We start from the raw sequence: 21,875 nt of genomic DNA, 5'->3' as shown, positions 1-21,875 counted from the left end.
AAAGTTTCTCCCCAACCTTCTTTGTCTGCAAGGAGATCACATCTCCCACCTGTGATGCTCTCTCCTTCGTCCAGATACCCACCATGCTGTAGGAAACTGGTAGCAGCCAAACCTCACATGCATGCATGTGTGTATACACACACACACACACACACACACACACACGGGGCTACCATCATCACAAATCAATTGCCACTGGACAGGGCAGGGCAGAAGGGCCAGGGAAGGAGAGGCAGAAGAGGAGGCGAGGGCTAGGAGGGTGAGAAAAGAGCTTGGCAGCGTGCAGCAGTGGTGAGAGTGCTGGGCTAGGACTTGGGAGATCTGGGTTCTAGTCCCCACTCGGCCATGAAGCTCACTGGGTGACTTTGGGCCAGTCACCACCTCCCAGCCTGACCTACCTCATGGGGGGGGGGGGCGCTGAGAGAATAAAATGGAGAGGAGGGGGATCACGTATGCTGCCTTGGGCTCTTTGGGGGAAAGACAGGATATATAGTAGGAAGTCAAGAAATCACCGGGATAACAGGCAAGCATGGCCTTGGTGTACAAAATGAAGCAGGACAAAGGCTAATAGAGTTTTGCCAAGAGAACACGCTGATCATAGCAAACACTCTTTTCCAACAGCACAAGAGGCGACTCTACACATGGACATCGCCAGATGGTCAATTTCAAAATCAGATTGATTATGTCCTTTGCAGCCAAAGATGGAGAAGCTCTATAAAAAGGTAAAGGTGTCCCCAACCAGTCGTGTCCGACTCTAGGGTGCAGTGCTCATCCCTGTTTCTAAGCCGAAGAGCCAGCGCTGTCCAAAGACGCTTCCGTGGTCATATGGCCGGCATGACTGAACACCGAGGTGCAAGGAATGCTGTTACCTTTCCTGCCGAAGCGGTACCTATTTATCTACTTGCAATTTCTTGCTTTCGAACTGCTAGGTTGGCAGGAGCTGGGACTGAAGACGGGAGCTCACTCCGTCACACAGCACTCGGGTCTCGAACTGCTGACCCGTCGACCTTCCAGTCTGCAGTTCAGTGTCTTAACCACTAAGCCACCACGGCCTTCTTCTGTATAGAGAAGCTCTATACAGTCAGTAAAAACAAGACCTGGAGCTGACTGTGGCAAAATTGTTGCAAAATTTCAGCTGAAATTGAAGAACGTAGGGAAAACCACTAAACCATTCAGGGATGACCTAAATCATATCCCTTATGACTATACAGTGGAGGTGGGGAATAGATTTAAGGGATTAGACCTGATAGACAGAGTGCCTGAGGAACTCTGGACGGAGGTCCGTAACATTGTTCAGGAGGCAGTAATTAAATCCATCCCAAAGAAAAAGAAATGCAAGAAAGCAAAGTGGCTGTCTGATCAGGCTTTACAAGTAGCTGAGGAAAGAAGGGAAGCGAAAAGCAAGGGAGAAAGGGGAAGATATATCCAACTGAATGCAGAGTTCCAGAGAATAGCAAGGAGAGACAAGAAGGCCTTCTTAAATGAACAATGCAAAGAAATCGAGGAAAATGGGAAAGACTAGAGATCTTTTCAAGAAAATCGGAGATCTCAAGGGAATGTTTTGTGCAAAGATGGGCATGATAAAGGACAAAGAAGGCAGGGACCTAACAGAAGCAGATGAGATTAAGAAGAGGTGGCAAGAATACACAGAAGAACTATACAGGAAAGATCTGAATGTCCCTGATAGCCAGGATAGTGCAGTCACTGAACTTGAGCCGGACATCTAGAGAGTGAAGTCAAGTGGGTCTTAGGAAGCATTACTAACAACAAAGCTGGTGGAGATGACAGTATTCCTGCTGAGCTATTTAAAACCCTAAAAGATGATGCAGTTAAAGTGCTGCACTCAATATGCCAACACATTTGGAACATTCAACAGTGGCCACAAGACTGGAAAAGGTCAGTTTACATTCCAATTCCAAAGAAGGGCAACGCCAAAGAGTGTTCAAACTACCGTACAATTGCGCTCATTTCACATGCCAGCAAGGTGATGCTCAAAATCCTACAAGCTAGGCTTCAGCAGCATGTGAACCGAGAACTACCGGAAGTACAAGCTGGGTTTCAAAGAGGCAGAGGAACTAGAGATCAAATCGCCAACATTCGCTGCATCATGGAGAAAGCAAGAGAATTCCAGAAAAACGTCTATTTCTGCTTCATTGACTATGCTAAAGCCTTTGATTGTGTGGATCACAACAAACTGTGGCAAATTCTTAAAGAGATGGGAGTACCAGACCACCTTACCTGTCTCCTGAGAAACCTGTACGAGGGTCAAGAAGTAACAGTAAGAACCAGACATGGAACAACCGAGTGGTTCAAAATTGGGAAAGGAGTACGACAAGGCTGCATATTGTCGCCCTGCTTATTTAACTTATATGCAGAGTACATCATGAGAAACGCCGGGATGGATAAATCACAGGTTGGAATTAAGATTGCCGGGAGAATTATCAACAATCTCAGATACGCAGACGATACCACCCTAATGGCAGAAAGCGAAGAGGATCTAAAGAGCCTCTTGTTGAGGGTGAAAGAGGAGAGTGCAAAAGCTGGTTTGAAACTCAACATTAAAAAAACGAAGATCATGGCATCTGGCCCCTTCACTTCCTGGCATATAGAAGGGGAAGAAATGGAAACAGTGACAGATTTTATTTTCTTGGGCTCCAAGATCGCCGCAGACGGTGACTGTAGCCATGAAATTAAATGATGCTTGCTCCTTGGGAGGAAAGCTATGGCAAACCTAGACAGCATAGTAAGAAGCAGAGACAACACCTTGCCGACAAAGGTCCGTATAATCAAAGCTATGGTTTTCCCAGTAGTAATGTATGGCTGTGAGAGCTGGACTATAAGGAAGGCTGAGCGCCGAAGAATTGATGCTTTCGAACTGTGGTGCTGGAGAAGACTCTTACGAGTCCCCTGGACTGCAAGGAGGTCAAATCAGTCAATCTTAAAGGAAATCAACCCTGAGTGCTCATTGGAAGGACAGATACTGAAGCTGAAGCTCAAATATTTTGGCCACCTAATGCGAAGAGAAAACTCCCTGGAAAAGACCCTGATGCTGGGAAAGACTGAAGGCAAAAGGAGAAGGGGACGGCAGAGGATGAGATGGCTAGATAGCATCACCGATGCAATGAATATGGACTTGAGCACACTCCGGGAGAGAGCGCAGGACAGGAAGGCCTGGCGTGCTATGGTCCATGGGGTCACGAAGAGTCGGACACGACTTAACGACTGAACAACAACAACTAAGTAAATGCTGGGTGAAGCAAGCGGTCTGGGAAAGAAAGACTGGATGAGAGACTGATCCAGAGGGATCAGGTGAAGCACCTTGGAGAACTCCTTTACAGTTCTGACTGGCTCTGCCTGAAACCTGGAGCGGATTCACCGGCCCACTGACATTAGAGCCACCAGCCTCCCCTGGAATCTTCTTTCCCAACATTTAATTTTAGGCCACTCCTAAAATGGGGCTTCTGAGCTCTGAGGTGGACAAGGGCCTTCACCTTCTGTGTAAAAAGACAGGGCCTCGCGCTACTTTGAAAAGACCAGAGATCCCATCTTACCTTCAGGAGGTCCTTATCGGCAAAAGCCATGATGCCTTCGAATATAATCACATTGGCTCCATAAAGAGTTTTCTGGAAGCAAGAGGCACATCATAAAGGTTATATATATATATATATATATATATATATAAATGTGGGGCGGGGGCAAAGGGGACATTGACGCTTGTTCATAACAAGCCTTGTTTTTTATCCACGCAATTAAATGGAAAAGCCTGCAAGCAGAGGAGAGACAAGAACCCATGGAAAGTCTAAATGCAGCCTCCCTTAACCTGATCTCCTCAAGATGTGTTGGGACGGTAACTCTCATCATTCCCAGTGGCCAGGATGATGGAATTTGTAGTCTCAGCTCATTGGGAGGATGCAAGGTTCGGGAAGGTTGGTCTAATGCTATTTCTATAAAGCGAGCTGTAGGCTGCAATCCTGTACATGTTTGGACATGAAAAAGTCCTACAACTCCCAGCATTCCCCAGACAGAGAAAAAGTCCTTTGATTCCCAGCATTCCCCAAACAGCGTGGCTGGCTGGGGGGTGCTGGGAATGGTAGGACTTTTTCCTGTCTAAACATGCATGGGACTGCACCCTTAATTGTGAAGGAGCTGACGATGGGGACAGATTCTATGCACCTGGGCACAATCCGACAGTCGTTTCCCTTGCACAGGGCCAACTAAATAAATAAGAGGTGCTCATGAGCACGTTTGATCTCCAAACCTTGCAACTAAGAAGCCACTTTAAAAATAAACTTATCTGCGTATACACCAGGGACGGGCAACTTGTGTTCCTTCAGATGTTTTGGCCTGCACCTCCCATCAGCCCTAGTCAGCATAGCCCACAGTGAGGGATGATGGGAGTCGCAGGCCAAAAGATGCGGAGGGCCACAAGCTGCCCACCCTTGATAAATACACAAGTCTGCATCTCGTGTCCCCTGACATCTTGCCTCCAGTCATGGCAGTCCCTGATAACCCAGGGAGGGGAGGCTTCCCCGATCCCAGCGGTGTGGAACTCAAACGGAAAGCATCTGGGAAGCGGGGCTCACCCATTCTTTCTTGCGACTGTGAGTGGTGAAGTCGTAAATGGGGATCTTGACGCTTTTGCCTTGCTTGAGCTTCTTCAGGGTGGAGATGATCAGGTCAAAATCGAAGGCATCGGGGTGGTCGAAGTTGTAATCATTGCTGGCTGCCTGCTGCTGCTGCTCCTTTGTCAGTACCTGCCGGAGAAGGAGACAGGAGGCAGCTGTACAGCGCAGAAGATGCAGGCAGCCGGGTGCCGAGGTGTCTTGGCTGGGAGAGGGCAAAGGGATTTACCCAAGGCAGGTATCGGACAGGAGGTGTATTCAGTGGCAATCATAGGGAGGGATGAAATTGACTTGATGGGCAGCCAATCTATTCCTGGCCAAGTCAATTTCCCAGGGGAAATGAAAGGAAATGTTTTTGAGGGCCACACCAGCAGAAATGACAGCCGAGCTGTGTGTCAGCATCAGGTCAGCACCAAAGCCATACAGTGGTTTGTGCGTGCACGTGCAAGTGTGTGTCGGATTTTAAACACTGCTTGGGTGCACTAGGCATGATAGCTAAAGAGTTCCCCATGTTCAGGGGCAGTATACCTCTGACTATAGAAGGGTTGGAAGCAAACAACTGGGGATAGCCATAGTTGGCATCCCCTCCTTGTAAGTCTTCTTGGGCTTCTGGCTGACCTCTGTTAGAGACGACCTGGTCAGCTAGATGGACCGTTCACCTTATCCAGCAAGGACAATTGTTTTTTATTGCTAGCGTTCACTGATTGTTTGGACAAAATAGCAATTCAAATGTTGGTGACTGATGGATGGTACCATAGACTCTCTTAGGTTGTTTTGTTTAATTGGGCAGAGTTAAGTTTATTAATGATGGAAGAGGGGGAAAGAAAGACGACATTAAAAATTCCAACTCGGGTTTCTGATAAAATGACTACTCAGCCTAATTGCAGGTCTGATTCAAAGGATGTGAGGCTCCTTCATCTACAACAGGGATGGGAAACTTCTGGGCATCCAGATGTTTTGGCCTACAGCTCCCATCAGTCCTAGCCAGCACAGTCAATAGTGAAGGATCATGGGAGTTGTAGGCCAAACCAGCTGTATGGCCCCAAATTGCCCACCCTGAACTACAAGGACTATAAAGACTAAAATAAATATTTTTGCATGAAATTGGCGGGTTAGACTACCATATGGATTAAAAGACTGATATACACAGAAATATGCTTTATGCTAGGTTGGACCTTTGGTCCATTCTGAATGGGAGTGGCTCACCAGGGTCTCAGGCAAGAAGGGTCTTTCCCATCATTTCCTTTTACTCAAATGCCAGATATTGAACCTCAGACCTTCAGCATGAAAAGCATGTGCTCTCCCTCTGAGCTGCTAAAGATGGAATAAAAAACCTGAAAATTAATTGCATGCTCTGGAAACTAAATTTATAATAAGGTACAGAAGGACTGGACTGAAACAAGAAAAGGATAACTTAGGAGCAATTATTAACTCACAGGTAAGAGTTGGTCATTGTTCAGTTAATTTAACTGTGCCAGGTTTGGAAAATAAAAGCTGAGGAGGATGAGGGGAACAGCTTGCAGAAAACTGGATAGCTCCCTAATTAAATGTGCTGATACAAAGGAGCTTGGGTGGATTTAATGTTTAACCACTGAATCCCATTAAAGTGGTCCAAATAAACATCCTAGAAGCCTTCTTATAAAAACTGATTGTTCTGAGTTTGATGTTGATACAGCCTATTGTTCGGGAGAAGCCTAATTTAATTTTTGTGAACCGCCCAGAGAGCTTCGGCTATTGGGCGGTATAGAAATGAAATAAATAAAGAAATGAAATAAATAAAATAAATAATTTAGTGATTGGTCCATCCTCATTTCAGATACTGTCAGACACCTGAAACTTTAAGGGAGTACGGCTTGTTAATGGAGGTCACACCTCTACCACACAAGAGAAAAAGATTAACTCTGGGGTTTCCCCTTTAAATGGATTGCTCAAATCATCCTTCCTTGCAAGTAGAACCATAACCTGTCCCAGCAGTCGAAAAACTGATGTAATGCTACGGAGGTCTGTAAGTTACGGCAGCTGTGATTTAAGTTCATGGGGTTGTATCCAATGTTATTCAAACCTAAGTCCCATTCATTTCAGTGGGTCTAGGTGAAGTTGGGCTTTCTCCTGTGTTGCCCCCAAACTATGTAAAGCACTCCCTGAAGAACTATGATCAGCCCCCACCCTCTTGGCCTTTAGAAAGGGTGCAAAGATGCATCTTTTAGTTTGGCCTTTTAAAATGTGTCGTTTTTAATGTTTTAGGGTGCAATCCTGTGCATGTTTAGACAGAAAAAAGGCCTACAACTCCCAGCACGCCCCAGCCAGCTTTTTCTGTCTAAACATGCACAGGATTGCACCTTTAGTGTTTTTAATGTTCTTTTTTATTATTGCAAGTTTTTTTTTATTTTAAATTGTTGTATACTGCCTTGGTGGCTTCTTAGTAGATAAGGCAGTATATAAATGTTAACAATAAATAAACAACCAAACTTTTTAGTGGATGTTTCGAATAGCCCCTCCTTCTGGGCAGTCTGATGGATACATCTAACCTCACATGGCCCACAGGCTCTGGGGCTTTCTATCCATGAGAGCATTGACATTTCAGCAGGATTATTGCTAGGTGAGGTGTTGCATCATGTCTTACCCTCGCCATTCCATCTGGCATTCTTTACTTTAAAAACGAATGAACAAAAACAGTAACGTGATGCTATATGGAGCAACTTCTCTCACCTTGTAGAAGGAGTCCATGGAAAGAAGAACCACCCATGGCACATCCAGGGCCTCGATGATCATCCTGGCCACTGTGGTTTTTCCAGAGGCGCTGCCTCCACCAAGTCCTGGGAAACGGGGGGGGGGGGGGGATGATGAAGATATGAGACAGGAAGATTGGTGCAATCATAACCAAGTGAGCTTTTCCGACCTCATCCTCTGTCACAGGAAGAGGGCGCTTATCTTATAATAAAAGTGCTGATATCAAGGCAGTAAATAAGATACAGAAATATAAGCAAATGAGCTGTGCAACCCTGCACATGGTTACTCGAGAGGAAAACCCACTCGGTTCAACAGGGCTCATTTTGTAGCTCAGCCTTCCCCAGACTGGTGCCTCCAGATGTGCTGGACCACAACCCCCATCATTCCCCAGCCAGCAGGGCCAAAGGTATCTCCGTTGCTCTGCATCTCCCTTCCTCTTGGAGTAGTACTGCAAATACCCAGTGCTGCTATTAGTACTATTGGTACCGACGGGGAAATTACTGCTTTGTTCGTTTGTAGCCCACCCTTCCTCCACGATGCTCAGAGAGGCCTCTGGGCTTTGCAACAACCTCGTAAGGTAGGATCAGGCTGAGAGACAGCAACTCTTCACCCAGAGACAGCCACGCATTCGACAGGGCCAGGAAGGATTTGAACTGAGACATCTTGACGTCTGCACTCCACACTCCAGCCGCTGCACTGCCTCTCCATTTTATCCGTTATGGATCGGTACCCCCCTGGCACATGATCAGGCCTCGCTCCCAAAGCAGGACAGACGTCCCTCAAATACACTCCAATGTAGCCTTGCAGCAGGGGTGCAGATACTCGGGTCCGGGGGCAAAATCCAGGCTGCTTGGGGTCACAATCTTACCCTCTGGGGTTGCCCGGGTAGTCAAAGCCGCTTTCCCCCAAGCACCAATCATTTGGTGGTTTCCTGGGGGCTGTCTCCACAATAGCAGCAGGAGAAGCCAAGGGAGGCTTACCTGGATTTTTTAAAGGAATTGGCTTCGGTGCACTCTGGTCCTCTGAGAGCTCCATGAGAGAGTGCACTGCTCCAGTATAAGCCACGGCACAGAACATACTTCCAGGTGGGGTAGGGGACTGGAGTAAGTGTCATCAGACTGGCAGGGGCTGCTCAACCAATAAGAAGGCCTCCCTCGTCCAGGCTCCCCTTTTTCCTTCCCCGTAAAGTGATGGATGGAAGCTTAGCCTCATTGACCACAATGGGAGTTACTTCTGAGGAGCCCCCTTCCCCAAGCTATGCCTGATTCCAGCAATTTTTATTTCTTCCCCCTCTAAAACCACTATCTCAATTTGTCACTATCGAGCAATAGCGCTAATACGTGATGGTGACATACTGAGAGATATGGGGCATGGCTATTGCTGGACAAATGTGCAATAGTGACCTAGAGACGTTGAGAACCCCTTTGTAAGTGTGCTTTTTTAACTTCTAACTTTCTGGATGGGAGATTTCTTTCACGCCTCTATCACGCATTTGCTCTATAGCTTGTGGAGACTCCCCTCTGGTTTTCACAGTTTTCTCCCCATTCTAAAAGGCTGAAATGCCTCTCCTAAAGTTTAGTTACTGGCCCTCAGAGCTTGAAGCTGAAATATCCTGATACTTTGGGCCTGCCCCTTTTCCTTTCCCCCTCTCCCATCAATCGCTGGAATGTGGTCCCCAAGAATGTCTCCAAAACAGAATTTGGCCCATGGGCTGAAAGAGGTTCAACACCCCTGCCTGACAACTAGCTGAAAAGCTGGCCCTTGGACGTTTGCTGAACTTGGATGGAAATCCAAAATGGCGCCCCTGCCAGAGAAGCATCTTACCAATGACAAATGCCTCTTTGGACTGCGTGCCATGTTCGTTGTACCAGGGTGGCCGGCCGGCAGTGTAAATCGTCCTTTTGCTCGTCCGCAGCAGGGGTGGCTCAGATTTGCACTGGCTGGTGGTCCGTTTCCGCGGTGACCTTGTGGTGCCCACTGGAGGCAGCAGTCTGTCTAAGGATTCAGCACCGCTGTTGCTAAGAGCCAAGGAGAGGGAGGGATTTAGGCCTGCTTCTAACTAGAACAGGTGAGGTTGTAGACCTGAGCGACGATGGCATAATAACTGATAAGAGTACTGGGCTTGGACTGGGAAGACTGGGCTTGGACCAGTCACCCTTGCTCAGCCTAGACTACCACAAAAGGCTGTTGTTGGGATAAAAGGGCCATGCATATGACCCTCAGCTCCTTGGAAGAAGGCAGGGATCTAAAATCGTTCCTGTGCTGGATCACTCCAGACGGCAAACAAGGACTCAGGGGGTCAAATTCTGCTCCACGGGAGAAATTTTGAAAATGCCCCATGCATAAAAAACTAGCAGGTCAGGAAAAAGGCTAAGGCTAGGAACCCTTGTCTCCAATATCTAGTTTCTCTATGCAAGGATGATCTATTACTTATTTGTATTGCACAAATTTATTTATTTGTATGGAGGGCCCTCGATCATGTGAGCCCTCCTCACCTGCTGTATGAAGTGGTACAGTCAAGACACAAGTTTTACTACTTTTTTGTTTGTGAGAGCCAGAATTTGGACACCAGGAGGACTGTGGTATGATTTTAGGCCCTAACTGTTACTCGTTTTGGAAGGGGAATCGAGGAGGCTATCAGGCAAGTGCTGTTTGCAACTCCAATCCCAAGTTTTGTCAACTTTGCCCACTGCAAGGAGAGCTTCCCCACCAGCCGCGGCTTCCCCACTGGTGCCGGGAGAAGCAGATGACAAACGTCATTATCACAGCTCAGCTAACAACCTACATTAGTATTTCCTGGGCATCCTAGGAAAAGATGTGCTGACACCGCTGCTCCACAGAGAAAAGTTCGCCACTCTCACTGGAACCTCTTTTTGCTCCCCCCTCCGGAATACAGGAACATCGGAAGCTGCCTTATTCTGAGTCTCAGGCCCTTGGTCCATCTTGCCCAGCATTGTCGGCACTGACTGGCAGCCGCTCTCCAGGGTTTCAGGCAGGATTTTTCCAGCGTTACCTGGAGATGCCGGGGATCGAACCTGGGACCTTCTCCATGCAAAACTCCTCGGATGTTTTACCCCAGGAGGGACCTCCACATTTACCTTCAATGTTTTATTTGAGATGTAGTTTGGTGGCAATTCTATATAGCCAGGGAGGGCAACTTGTGGCCCCCCAGAAAGGCTCTATTTTTTGTATTTTTTTGTTTTGTTTCTTTCCACCCCACCCTCTGCTTTTTGTACCCTCCAGCCTGATGAAGAAGTCTGGAGAACTCCAAACCCAGCACCCTATTTTGTGACAAGTCTGGTCGTCCTAATAAAGGTGTTGCCCAACTGTGGATTTTGTCGTTTATTTTCCTAGTGGGCTGACATGGCTTCTTTGGCTTTTGATATGCCATGAAAGCCTGTGACTGGCCATCTGATCATTCTGAATCTCTTAGTGCTCAGCAAAGTTCAGCTAAGCAGCCTCCCTTATCAGTTGCGGTGCAGTTTAGGGAACGGAGGAGATAAACGTCCTCTTTGGCAACTGCGTCGCAGAAAGTCAGCACTGCTCCGTGGCCACAGGCCAGCTCAGAGAGTCAGAGACAGAACGGAATGGATTATTTATAGCCAATCTTTCCGATGCTGGCTAGCCAGAACGCCTGCCTGTCCCTCCTCCAGTTTTCCATTTCTGGGCCACATCACATCCCCTTTCGCTGATGCATTTATAGCGAGAGAAACCATGCAAAACAGGCCCCACAGCAGGATTAACAATGTCCTGCAAATGAAATGAGACAGACGGCCCCTCCATTTGCTCACAGGTAAGAAGATCAAATTCCCTGTTCAGTGTCTATAGGGAAAGTTTGCCCCTTTCAAGATCTTGGGAGTCAAAACGTGGCCTCCAATTCCAGATGCAGCCGGATGTTTAAGTGGGGGGGGGAAGGGTGGAGAAATGATGTCCCTAAATATGAGCTTGTTTTAGAGTTGCCACCTTCTTTTACTGGCTCTGCTCCTCTGCCTTTAACAGCAGCCTGTCAAACAGCATTTGGACAGGGGAAACTTTTCTTATCGTTTTATATCTATGACAAGAGAAGCTTCACCTGTACGATTTCTATATTTCAGGCTACTGTTAATGGCAGAGGAGCAGGGCCAGTTTAAAAAAAAAAAAGTGGATTTCGTCTAGCATGTTTTCTAACCAACTTATTCTTGTTAAAAAAAGGAATAAAGAAAAAGGAAGTACTCACAGACTTAATAAGGTAGAGGCCAGGCAGAATGAGTTTGCGTTCCAAGTTACAGAGAGAGTAATAAAGAGAAACAAAGCAGTAACAAACTCCAAATTTTTATATCTAACAGCTCAGGTTCTGCAAAGTTTGCCAAGCATCAACTTTCTTACAGAGTGATTTTCTTTGATCTAGGAAACTCAGCACTTGGGAAGATCATCTTAGAGCACAATGCTATGTATGTTTAGACAGAAAAAAGTCCTACAACTCCCAGCATGCCCCAGCCAGCATAGCTGGCTGGGGCATGCTGAGAGTTGTAGGACTTTTTCTGTCTAAACATACATAGGATTGCACTCTGAATTGCCAACAGCATTTCCTAGAACAGCTTTCCCCAAATAGGTGGCCTCCCGATGTTCTGGACTACAATTCCCATCATGCCCCAGCCAGCAAGCCCACTGGTTGTGATGGCTGGGGATTCTGGGAATTGCAGTCTGGCACATATGGGGGGCCGCCAGTTGGGGAAGACTGTCCTAGAATGCCTCAGTGAGGTGGTGGTGGTTTTGAATATTATTATTCTGCATTTGACCTATACCAGCTCCAAGGCGGCAAGCTGAAAAGGACCAAAGACAATAGGAGAGAGAAGAGCTTTAGGATCTGCTGCTCCAAGTGGGAAAGAGGATATAGCTGGAGCACGGGCCAAATACGTTCACAGCACATTCTGATGCCGCTCAGCTTACAGCTACAACTTGAAACCCCAGGGCGTCACAGACTGTGGACAGGGAGGTCTGGGCTCCACCACTGGGCTCTTAACCTTTCCAAACCTGCTGGAGAGGCACAACGGCGCACAACAGCAGCGACAAGAGGCTCACGGCCAAGGGAGCTTAAGGGGATCATCTCGCCAGGCAGGTATTTGATGGTGTTTCAGGCCAGATCAGCCACCCCAACACACAGATGCGGAGAGCAGCTAAGAAAAGCCAAGCGCTTCATTCCCTTTGACCTGGTTTGCACATAACATTCACCTACGAGTTATTTACCCCATGGTTTGTTTGGCAGATGATCAAACAAACTGTCGTTTGTTTTCTCAGTCCCTGGGTTGTTTGTTTCCCTCCTCCTGCTCCCTTCCTGTATCCCAAGAGCCGTAGTACTGGCACGTAGAGCAGGTGGTTCTTTTCACTGCTCTTGCCCGCTGCCTCGGTAGCCTGGCAAACAACCCATGGTTCTGGGTTTGCATATAATGACAACCCAAACAACTCAGAGTTCACAACCCAACCACAAACAGATTTTGTTCCTCTCCTACACCGATTTAAAATCCAAGCCACATCAGTGACATGAAGTTAACCGTTCTCAGTACATCTCAGCAGCGGCAGTGGGTGAAAGAGCAGGCTGCGCATTAGCACTCATGCACATGTATTTATGTGCATGTGCATTAGAGACAAGATGCAGCTCCCCACGCAGCTCAAGATGTGTCGCTGGTATAGACCTGGGGTAGGGAGCTTAAACCTTTCTACCAGAAAAATCCAGAAAACTGACACTAACAAAATGTTAACATGGCACCTGCAAAAGGCAAAAATACCAAGGGCAGGAATCACAGAATAGGGAGCATGTGATGCATCCCCGGTTTTCCTCACTGCCTGCAGGAAAGGATCAAGATGCTGTTCCCCACTTGAGGAGAACGTTATTATAATACAAAAATCATTCTAATATCAAATCGGATGCCTTCCAGATGTGCTGGACTACAACTCCCATAATCCCCTGCAAGAATGCCTGAGACTGATGGGAGTTGTCGTCTGGCGGCACATCGAGGAGGCACCAAGCTGGGCAAGGCTGATTTCAGAGCATGAGCCAGTACTTATAAGTAGGGCTGCCACCTTCCTTTGTCTTTCATGCTCCTGGCATGGCAGGACAGATGTGTCCCCACAGATGCCATGTTGGCAGAAGTGTGTCGTCCTAGGTGAGAGGAAACTCTCTCTCTCTTTTAACATGGTGCCTCTCTTGCCGCCTGCCATTTTTAGAAATGCTTGCATTAAAAATAATATATTTTTAAAAACCTGCTACCACCAGGAGTACCTGTTCAGTCCATCAGCCTAACCCGGCCTTCGTCAACCTGGGGCCCTCCAGAGGTGTTGCGGGCAATTCCCATCATCCCCAGCCATGGTCATGCTGGCTGGGAACTATCTGGAAGGCCCCAGGTTGCAGAAGGCTGGCCTAACCAATAAATGAATCTAAATGTTCCATCTCTCCTTCCAAGTCCTGCAGCTTTCAAGAGGAGTGATCTAAGCAGAAACTTATGGGTAGCCACAAGGAGCACGAGAGATCAATACAAGCAGGGCGATTTCTCTTCTGTGACTGTACAGCACGAGCACAGAAGCTGGCACTGGCTATGTAATTCAGCCACCTGAAAAGAGCTGTTTTGCTTTGCTTTAAAAAAAAACCCTTTGGGGGGAGGTTTGCTAAAAAGCCATATTCCGGCTGAGATGAGAGAAGCTGAAAACGTGCGGCTCATGCCTAGACCAGGAGCGCTTCCCCTTTGGGACGCCTAACCCACCACCCAGATCTGCCGCTCCAGAGTTCCCAGGGGGAAAAGGAGCGACTTTCAAATCCGCTTACTTCTGCGGCATAGACCGCCAGGCCTGCACCCCCCAGCATCTACTTCCAGCCTCCCAAGCATTTCTCTCTCAAGTCAGCCATACAGTCCAATGAAGAAACAGGAAAAGGGACACCCGTATAGGGGGCAAACGGCTCTGAAAGGCGGCCAAGGAATATTTCAAATAAATAACATAAATAAATAAAATAAACTGAGCCCCTGATTCCGAGCTGGCTGGCCTCCATTGAGTTAGCCTACACTAGGCTCCCCAACCTTGTGCCCTCCAGATGTGTTGGAGTACCCAGCTATGCTGGCTGGGGATGATGGAATTTGTAGTCCAACACATCTGGAGGGCGCCGGGTGTGGGAAGGCTGCCCTACACAGGCAGGCTGCAATATGTCTCCGTGAGCAAAGTGCAGAGACTCACTGCGCCTCACCCTGCAACCTCCATCTTCCGGAATATTCGAAACCTGAATCAGTCCTGGGGAAAGCGGTTCATCTCCTTTTCATCTGCGATCACCACCACTCCAGCTCCCTCAGAGAGAGAGAGAGACAGTGTTTGGGAGAGGAACAAACCTCAGAGGGGCAAGGTATTTGGTGCGGTTCACTCCTGAGTGATGCTCCAGTACCAATTAACAAGTCCACATCATTCCCAGGGTGACGCTGACATGAGCAAGCGGTGCCACTCACTGGGGGAAGACGTGCCCAGCACGCTTGTTATTCACACACAAGGACTTTGCTTCTGCTTCATTCAAAGCTCAGGTCTCCAGAGGGATGCAAAAGGGACCTTGGGCTCCTTGTCAGCACCAATATTTACAGGTAATTTATACGAGCTATGTTCATTGCAGCCGTTTAACCATCACGACAACTATTTCCCATTAGCATGCAAGCCCCAGTATAGTGATGTCGTCTCTGCCCAGAACCCTTAAAAATCTACCAGCAGACTGAAAACGGGCCAGTATTCCGGCACAGGCTCTGGAGCCAACAGTGCGACCACGGAGTCGCAGAGCAGCAGAGACAAGAAATAATTGCAGTTGGGCACACACAGGATTGAGCATCCTGAGTATCTTTGTTTTCAGTTTTTTTAAACAAACAAACAAACATGTTTCTAGCCCTCAAGGCTGAAAAGACATGTTTGAAAAAGTGGCAGCAATACTTACCTTAGAAGCCAGGGGGAGCACTGAGCAGGAATTCCAGTGGCCAGGGGGTGGCACTTCAAAGCCCTATTTGCCCACATTGCTGAAGCGGAGGCTTCCAGAGCGGGCCATGCATTCTAAGACCAGCTGAATTCATACACAGGTGCGTTTTTTTATTATTATCATTATTATCTCCCCAGGCTTTCAGTAACTGAAGAGTTTTGATCATGGAATCTTTACTGCTGTTCTTATGTTTCTGTCAATGTTTTATTGCAATTTTCAGCTACATTTTAAAACTTCTGTAAACCATCCTGAAAACTGTATATTGAAAAAGGCAGTGTAAAAAACAGATCAATGACCAAATACAGGGCAGGGAATGGTCTGAAGGTAGTTTATGCTGAGCAGAAGCATAGAGGGCCTGTCTCTAAGCCAGGGGTGGGGACTATGTGTTCCTCCAGAGGTTGGTGGACTGCAATTCCCATCAGCCTTAGCCACCACAGTCTATAGACAATTGTCCACCGACATCTAGAGCCGTAAAGCACTGTCTCAGATGGGAGCCTCAGGAGAGTTGCTCTAAGCAATTTGGGGGAAGAATCAAGGAGTTAGGAAGGCGAAATGCAAAAGAAACAGATGCATGCAAAATTCCTTAATTTGCATACTGGAGACTGGTTGCTTTACTTTCGGGCAGAATTCCTTATTTATTAGGACATCGTCTATGGATCCCTGCAATCCTACACATGTCTGCTCAGCGGAAAGTTCCCAGCCGCAGTTTATTAAATTCGACCTTATTGGTAAAATAAAAATAAATAATAAATGTTATTTAAAACTTAAAAATAATAATAAATGTTTTAACAGTTTTAACCTGGTGTTTTATTCTTTTATCTTTGCTCACCACTCTGAAATCTTCTGATGTGGAGCAGTATGTAAATACTGTAAATAAATAAATAAATAAAGTCACCTTGAGTGCAACAGGGCTTATTCCCAGATAAGTGAGTGTGGAACATTCCTGACCATTGCCCATACTGTCTGGGGCTGATGGGAGTTAAAGTCGAAAGCATCCGGAGGGCACCAGGTTGCCTACCTCCATTATACAGGACTGCAGCCTTAGCCCACATGTCTTGCTGCCAGCAAGAGCAATGAGGCAGGAAGGCCCCAGTTCAAATTTCACCTCAACCCAAAACTCACTGGGTAGCCTCAGGCAACCAACTCTCTCTCCTGCCCAACCTCAACTCCCTGCTCTGCCCCATCCAGCAAAATGGGGCTTATAATACTGTCCCGCCTTCCAGAAATGCCGGTAAAGTTACTGAGATAACTAATGTGAAACGCTTTGGACGTTTGGAACGTGCTACCTAAAATGTTAAAATATTTTCAGTAAACCCCAGCAATGAATATTTAAGAACACAGGGAAAGCCCAGCGGGATCAGACCAAGGGTTTACTTAGTTTAGCATCCCGTCTCCAACACAGGACAACCAGATGCCTTCATGCCCTGGTTATGAGCTCCCCAGAGACAACAATCCCTCCCGGTGGTTTGCCCCCAGGCAACTAGTATTTAGAGGTACACTGTCTCTGAACAGGGAGGTTCCACTAATGCCCGGGTGCAAACCCTTAGGCCTGGGGTCCCAATCTGGACCTCTGGGGTTCCCCAAATGTCCATGTCCCCTTCACCACGCCACACCCACTTCCCACCCAGCCACAACCACCGTTCATTTGCTGGTTTCATGGCTTTTTTTTTTTGCAGCGTCTTCTCCATTCTAACAGGTTGAAATGCCTCCCCAAAGGGAGTAAGTGCTTTAAAGCTAAAATATGTTGGCATTTTTGATATTTTGGCCTTCAGGCACTGACCTGTCCACCTTCCATGAAATTGTTTAATCTTTTTTTAAAGATGGCAAATTTCAGATATTTAGGACCTGTTATGTGTAGAATGCTTTCTTTTCTCTGTCCTCAACCTACCGCATATCCATTTCATTGGGCAACCCCCGATTCCTAGTATTAAAGGAAATGTCTCTTCATCTACTTCCTCCATACACACATCATTTTACAAATCCCTCGACCACATTTTATTAAACTTCAGTCCCAAATTAGTCCATTTTCAAAACTGCTTCCTGAATGACTTGCTTCCCAGATACTGAAACATACAGGTGAATAACTGTCAACATTCTGGGTTGTGAGACATTATTGCAGCAAAAGAGAAAGCGGGTAGATGAGCCCCAAGCATTAGGTACAAATTCGGTGCGCATCCGTCACCCAAACGCGCTGTGGGGAAAAATAGTGATTAGCTACAACTGGAGGGTTTGATGCTCACAGGGACAAAGGAGGGAATGTCTCTTTATAATACCTATTACTTGTTTATCTTTAAAACACGGATGGGCGGTGTGAACGCAACACACATGGACAGACATGAAAGGATCATATTTGGCCTTCCTGGGCCCCGATTTAATCCAGGATAACATCTCTAGCCCTAACTGTGCACTCGCAGTCCTGAATGGAACAGAATAGTCTTTCAGCCCAGAAAATGCATTGAAATAGGGGTAAAAATCCAACTTTTGGAACTGTTGCATTGCCCCAGCCAGCATAAAGGGCTGCTAAGGGGTAAGTTAACAGCCCTGAAAGAGGCACGTTTTAAGGGGACTTCTCCCATACAAAATGCATTTTGCTCCATGGAGTGGGTGGGACTAGAAAACAATTCACAAAAGGACCAGCCCAGTGAACCCCTTATCAGGAGGATGCTAGGCAGAAATGCCAAAGCCGTCCAGTTCTCATCCCAAGTGCATTCCCTCAATATCTGCAAAACAGCCCATTCTTGGATGCAACATCTCTGAATTAACAAAGGTTCTGGCAGTCCCACCTCTTGCTTTGCATACGAACCCGTCCCCACAATTACCCTTTAGTTACATGCACAAAGCCTTTTGTTTGGCACCCCATGAAGGAGGCCCTCACCCGACCCCCTCTCATTTTTCACCCCCTCTTGTTTTTTGTTTCAGCCTTCTGAAAATCATCCATGGGGCAACTGAGCGCTAATCAACTTGCAGAGAAGCCAGGGGTGAAAGCAAAGCACACTGCGCCACTCACCTGCTTTCAGTTCCGAGGGCCCAGCAGCCCGAGATCCTGACCCCCGAGCATTCAGGGGACCTACTCATCTCCCCCACGCTGGAGAAGGGGATGTGGCGGAGGTTGGAAACGCTTCCGGTGTTTTGACCCTGGGATAGTTTACTGGTTGTGTGAGCGTGCTGGTGTTTGGCTTTGGGGTCTCATCCCAGCCTCCAAGCATTTGAAGTCCCTAGGAAGTAGATTACGTGTGCATTCTGCCCATCGTGGTGACAGGGAATGTGGGCCTCTTCTCCGATAACGAGGGAAGAAAACTGGGGTTTGGGAGAGGCTACCAGATATCTCAAGGACATCTGAAAAAGTCCGGTGTGACACCAGCAAGAAGGGACGAGAAAAAAGAGGGAACTGGACGGAGAGCGCGAGAGCAGCCAACGCGTGTAAGAGGACAGCTTAACCTAGAGATTATGTTCATTACCTGATATTAATAGCACTGACTTTGCAGAGAGAAGAGCAGTCACGCAGCCCGGCCCGGAGCAGCCCCTCCGCTCCAGGGACACCAGAACGCGGCTGGCCAAAGGCCACACACAGCTGCTTCTGACATTCAGAGCGCAGCCCGGGCCAGGCGGAGGAGCCGCAAGCGGTCGTGGCTTCATGGGACCAATCCACTCAGCTATGTCTGCTCTGACCGGCTGCCCAAGGTCTCACACAGACTGCCATTTGAGGGCCTGGGAGTTGGAGGGCCCAGAGCCTTGACCTGGGTCCTCCTGCATCCAAAGTGCACGTCCCGTCATGAAGCGATGGGCCCATGATGGAGCCATGCGCCCTCCCCGGACACAGGAAGCTGCCCTAAGAAGCGCTGACCCGTAAGAAGCGATCGTTCACTCTGATGGCAGAAGCCCTCCTGGCCCACAGGTAGGAGAGCCGTTTAATGGGAGGCACCAGGGATTGAACATGAGACCTTCTGCACGCACAAAGCATGTGCTTCACCACTGAGCTATGGACGCATCCTACTCACCTGGCACTTTCCTGGATAAGAGGTACAGTACATAGGAGTATAGGAAGCTGCTTTATACTGAGGCAGACCACTGGTCCATCTAGCCCAGTATTGTCGACACTGACTGGCAGCAGCTCTCGAGGGTTTCAGGTAGGATTCTTTCCTTGCCCTACCTGGAGAAGCCGGGGATTGAACCTGGGACCTTTTGCATGCAAAGCAGGGGCTCCATCACACTGAGCTATGGCCCCTCCCTATGACAGTATGTCAGGAAATGAAGGGGATTCCCATCTTAGCTGGCTGGATTATCAGACAGAGAACATAAAGGCTATGCCACATGGGTAAGAATCATGGTACTACACGATACAGCAGCCAAGAGGTGTGGTGCCAATGGTGACGGAAGAAGCAGAAGATGCTAAATGGGCCCGTTGCAGATTATTAAGGACTGCATGTTCCCACTGGCTTGCAGACAGTAATCTGGGACGGGGCACAGGGCTAAGGGTATCCTAGGACATGGGTGAACAGAAAGTAGATCTCCAGATGTTTGCTATCACGTGGTACCATGATCATTTGGTATCACGTGGTTCCACTGCCTAGTCTACATGTGCAATTGATGCCTAACCACATCCAATAGGAACATTCCCTCTTTTCAAGGTGCTGGTTTTCACTCATAAAATATTACACGGCTTGGAACCACAATACCTGATGGAGTACATCTCCCAGCATGAAATGACCGATACACTACATTAAGCATCTAAAGTCTTCCTCCAGGTGCCTCCTCTCAGGGAGGCTCGGAGAGTGGCAACAAGGGAGAGGGCCCTCTCGGTGGTGGCCCCCCAGTTATGGAATGATCTCCCCAACAAGGCTCACCTGGAGCCAACACTGTAATCTTTTTGGTGCCAGGTTAAAATTGCCCTCTTTTCTCAGGCATTTGGCAGCAAACAATAAGTTTTAATCAGGATTGTCTTTGGTTGATCATTCAAAATTATTTTAGATATGTTGCCTGTGCGCGCGCGTGTGCATGCTGTCTGTTTATATGTTTTTATGTAAATGGTTTTTACACTTTGTATAACGTATTTTTAATTGTTTTTAATCTTGGTGAACCGCCCAGGGAGCTTCGGCTATGGGGCAGTATGGAAATGTAATACATCATCATCATAACTTTGCAGGAGCCTATGTAGGATAGAACATTACAGTACACGGGCTCCCTGTTGGGGCAGGTTTATCTGAAAAATCAACACAGGGTTTGGGTCGGAGAGGTGTTTACTTTATCTTAAGGAGCGCCTCCAGCAGCACCAGACAGGCCGCTTAACAAGATCAGCCTCGGATGGCCTTCTCTCTGTCCCATCAGCCAGGACAGCTAGACTGGTGGGGACGAGGGAGAGGGCCTTCTCTGTGGTGGCCCCCACTCTGTGGAACTCCCTCCCTAGGGAACTCCGTCATGCCCCCTCTTTAATGAGCTTCCGTCGTGCATTAAAAACGTGGTTGTTCAGGCAGGCATTTGGGGTGGGTTAGGGTATTTAAAAAAAAAAAAAATTATGGTAAAATTTTATTGTTTTAAATTGTTTTATGGTGGGTTGTACATCGCCCAGAGTGGCTGGGTGACCAGTCAGATGGGCAATTAATAAATTAAATAAATAAATAAATAAATGTATTCCTTCAACTTGTGAGTCGTCCGGAGGCAAGGCTCACAGGAAGCGGACTTATTACAAGCCAACCCATCATCCACATCGAGCTCAGTATGGTCTACCCAGACATGCAGTGGTTCTCCACAGGCTCAGGTGAGGCTCTTTCCCAGGCTTAGCTGGAAATACCAGGGACTGAACCTGGGACCTTCGACGTGCAATGCAGATGCTACACAGCTGAGCTCTGGTCCTTCCCGTGAGGCAGGGATGTGAAGCCTCCGGCCTGTGGAACTTCTGCCTCTGGCCCTAGAGCCTCTGTGGGTTCCTCCAGAGGACAGAGCTTGGCCTCCAAGCCCCACCCTTGGGAGGAATCCCTGCTGTTCTCTCCAATCGCAGATTAGAGATAACAGGGGGGATATGGAGGTGGGGGACTGGGCCAGCTCTGGGACTTGGCCTGGCGCCGGCTGAGTGGCTCTGCGCGGTATGTGCCGCCCGCATGGGAATGACGCCTGCTGTGCAAAACCAGGGGCTTGGCTGGTGCTGGCAGAAGCAACTCCTCCTCCGAGCACTTGCCGGGTGTGTTTCTCCACGCCTCTCCCAGCACAGAGAAAGGCAAAATGCCCGAGGGACAAGGTGATGATGTTAGTGAGCACGGCCACACCCCCTGATGTCATCTGGCCCTCCAAGCGCCTGGGAGGGGGGCAATTTGGACCATCACCACGTAGTTCTGCATCCCTGTTCTAAAGGGTGCAATAAGCAAACGTGGAGATTTCTAGAAGACAGTCATTGTTACAATTCACATGATTTTCTCTCTTCCTGGGTATTGTCCCTATCAACTGATGCTGAATATATTCAACTACTTGATAAACTTTGGCCAGCCTATTGCTGGAGTTTCTCTGACTGCCAATTCTAAGCTCGCATGGCCAGGAAGCTGCTGCAGAGAAGTGCA

General features: G+C 47.9%; 1 protein-coding gene and 2 long non-coding RNA genes across 9 annotated transcripts in view; 2 read left to right on the top strand and 1 right to left on the bottom strand.

Moving 5' to 3' along the window:
* The window catches only part of UCKL1 (uridine-cytidine kinase 1 like 1), a 53,393-nt gene that overhangs the window by 25,010 nt on the left and 6,508 nt on the right, over positions 1–21,875 (bottom strand). For 4 of the 5 annotated variants that reach the window (XM_084854415.1, XM_084854413.1, XM_084854412.1 and 1 more), the window contains exons 2-5: positions 9,177–9,370; positions 7,332–7,438; positions 4,584–4,754; positions 3,552–3,623 (exon numbers count right to left, since the gene is read on the bottom strand). In XM_084854415.1, the coding sequence (XP_084710541.1) occupies positions 3,552–3,623; positions 4,584–4,754; positions 7,332–7,438; positions 9,177–9,370 (544 nt within the window). Of the gene's footprint in view, positions 1–3,551; positions 3,624–4,583; positions 4,755–7,331; positions 7,439–9,176; positions 9,371–18,334; positions 18,505–21,875 lie in introns of those variants that run through there. The other variant, XM_084854416.1, reaches the window with a different exon arrangement.
* Positions 5,325–10,685, top strand: LOC146348988 (uncharacterized). Its single transcript, XR_014790769.1, has 3 exons — positions 5,325–6,060; positions 6,439–6,627; positions 10,249–10,685. It is a non-coding gene; the product is annotated as an uncharacterized LOC146348988 (long non-coding RNA).
* Positions 10,846–20,886, top strand: LOC146348987 (uncharacterized). Of its 3 annotated transcripts, none has more exons than XR_014790770.1 (3): positions 10,846–11,145; positions 12,140–12,446; positions 18,247–20,886. It is a non-coding gene; the product is annotated as an uncharacterized LOC146348987 (long non-coding RNA). The 3 variants fall into 3 exon arrangements; XR_014790771.1 differs by having other exon boundaries at positions 10,976–11,145; positions 12,140–12,450; XR_014790772.1 differs by lacking the exon at positions 12,140–12,446 and having other exon boundaries at positions 10,867–11,145.

This window comes from Heloderma suspectum, chromosome 4 (assembly GCF_057233095.1).
Source record: "Heloderma suspectum isolate Gila_16-S chromosome 4, 16-S_ref, whole genome shotgun sequence".
In the NCBI taxonomy this organism is placed as follows: domain Eukaryota; kingdom Metazoa; phylum Chordata; class Lepidosauria; order Squamata; family Helodermatidae; genus Heloderma; species Heloderma suspectum.
The sequence above is the reverse complement of the archived record's forward strand: the minus strand, read 5'-3'. Positions and strand labels throughout refer to the sequence as shown.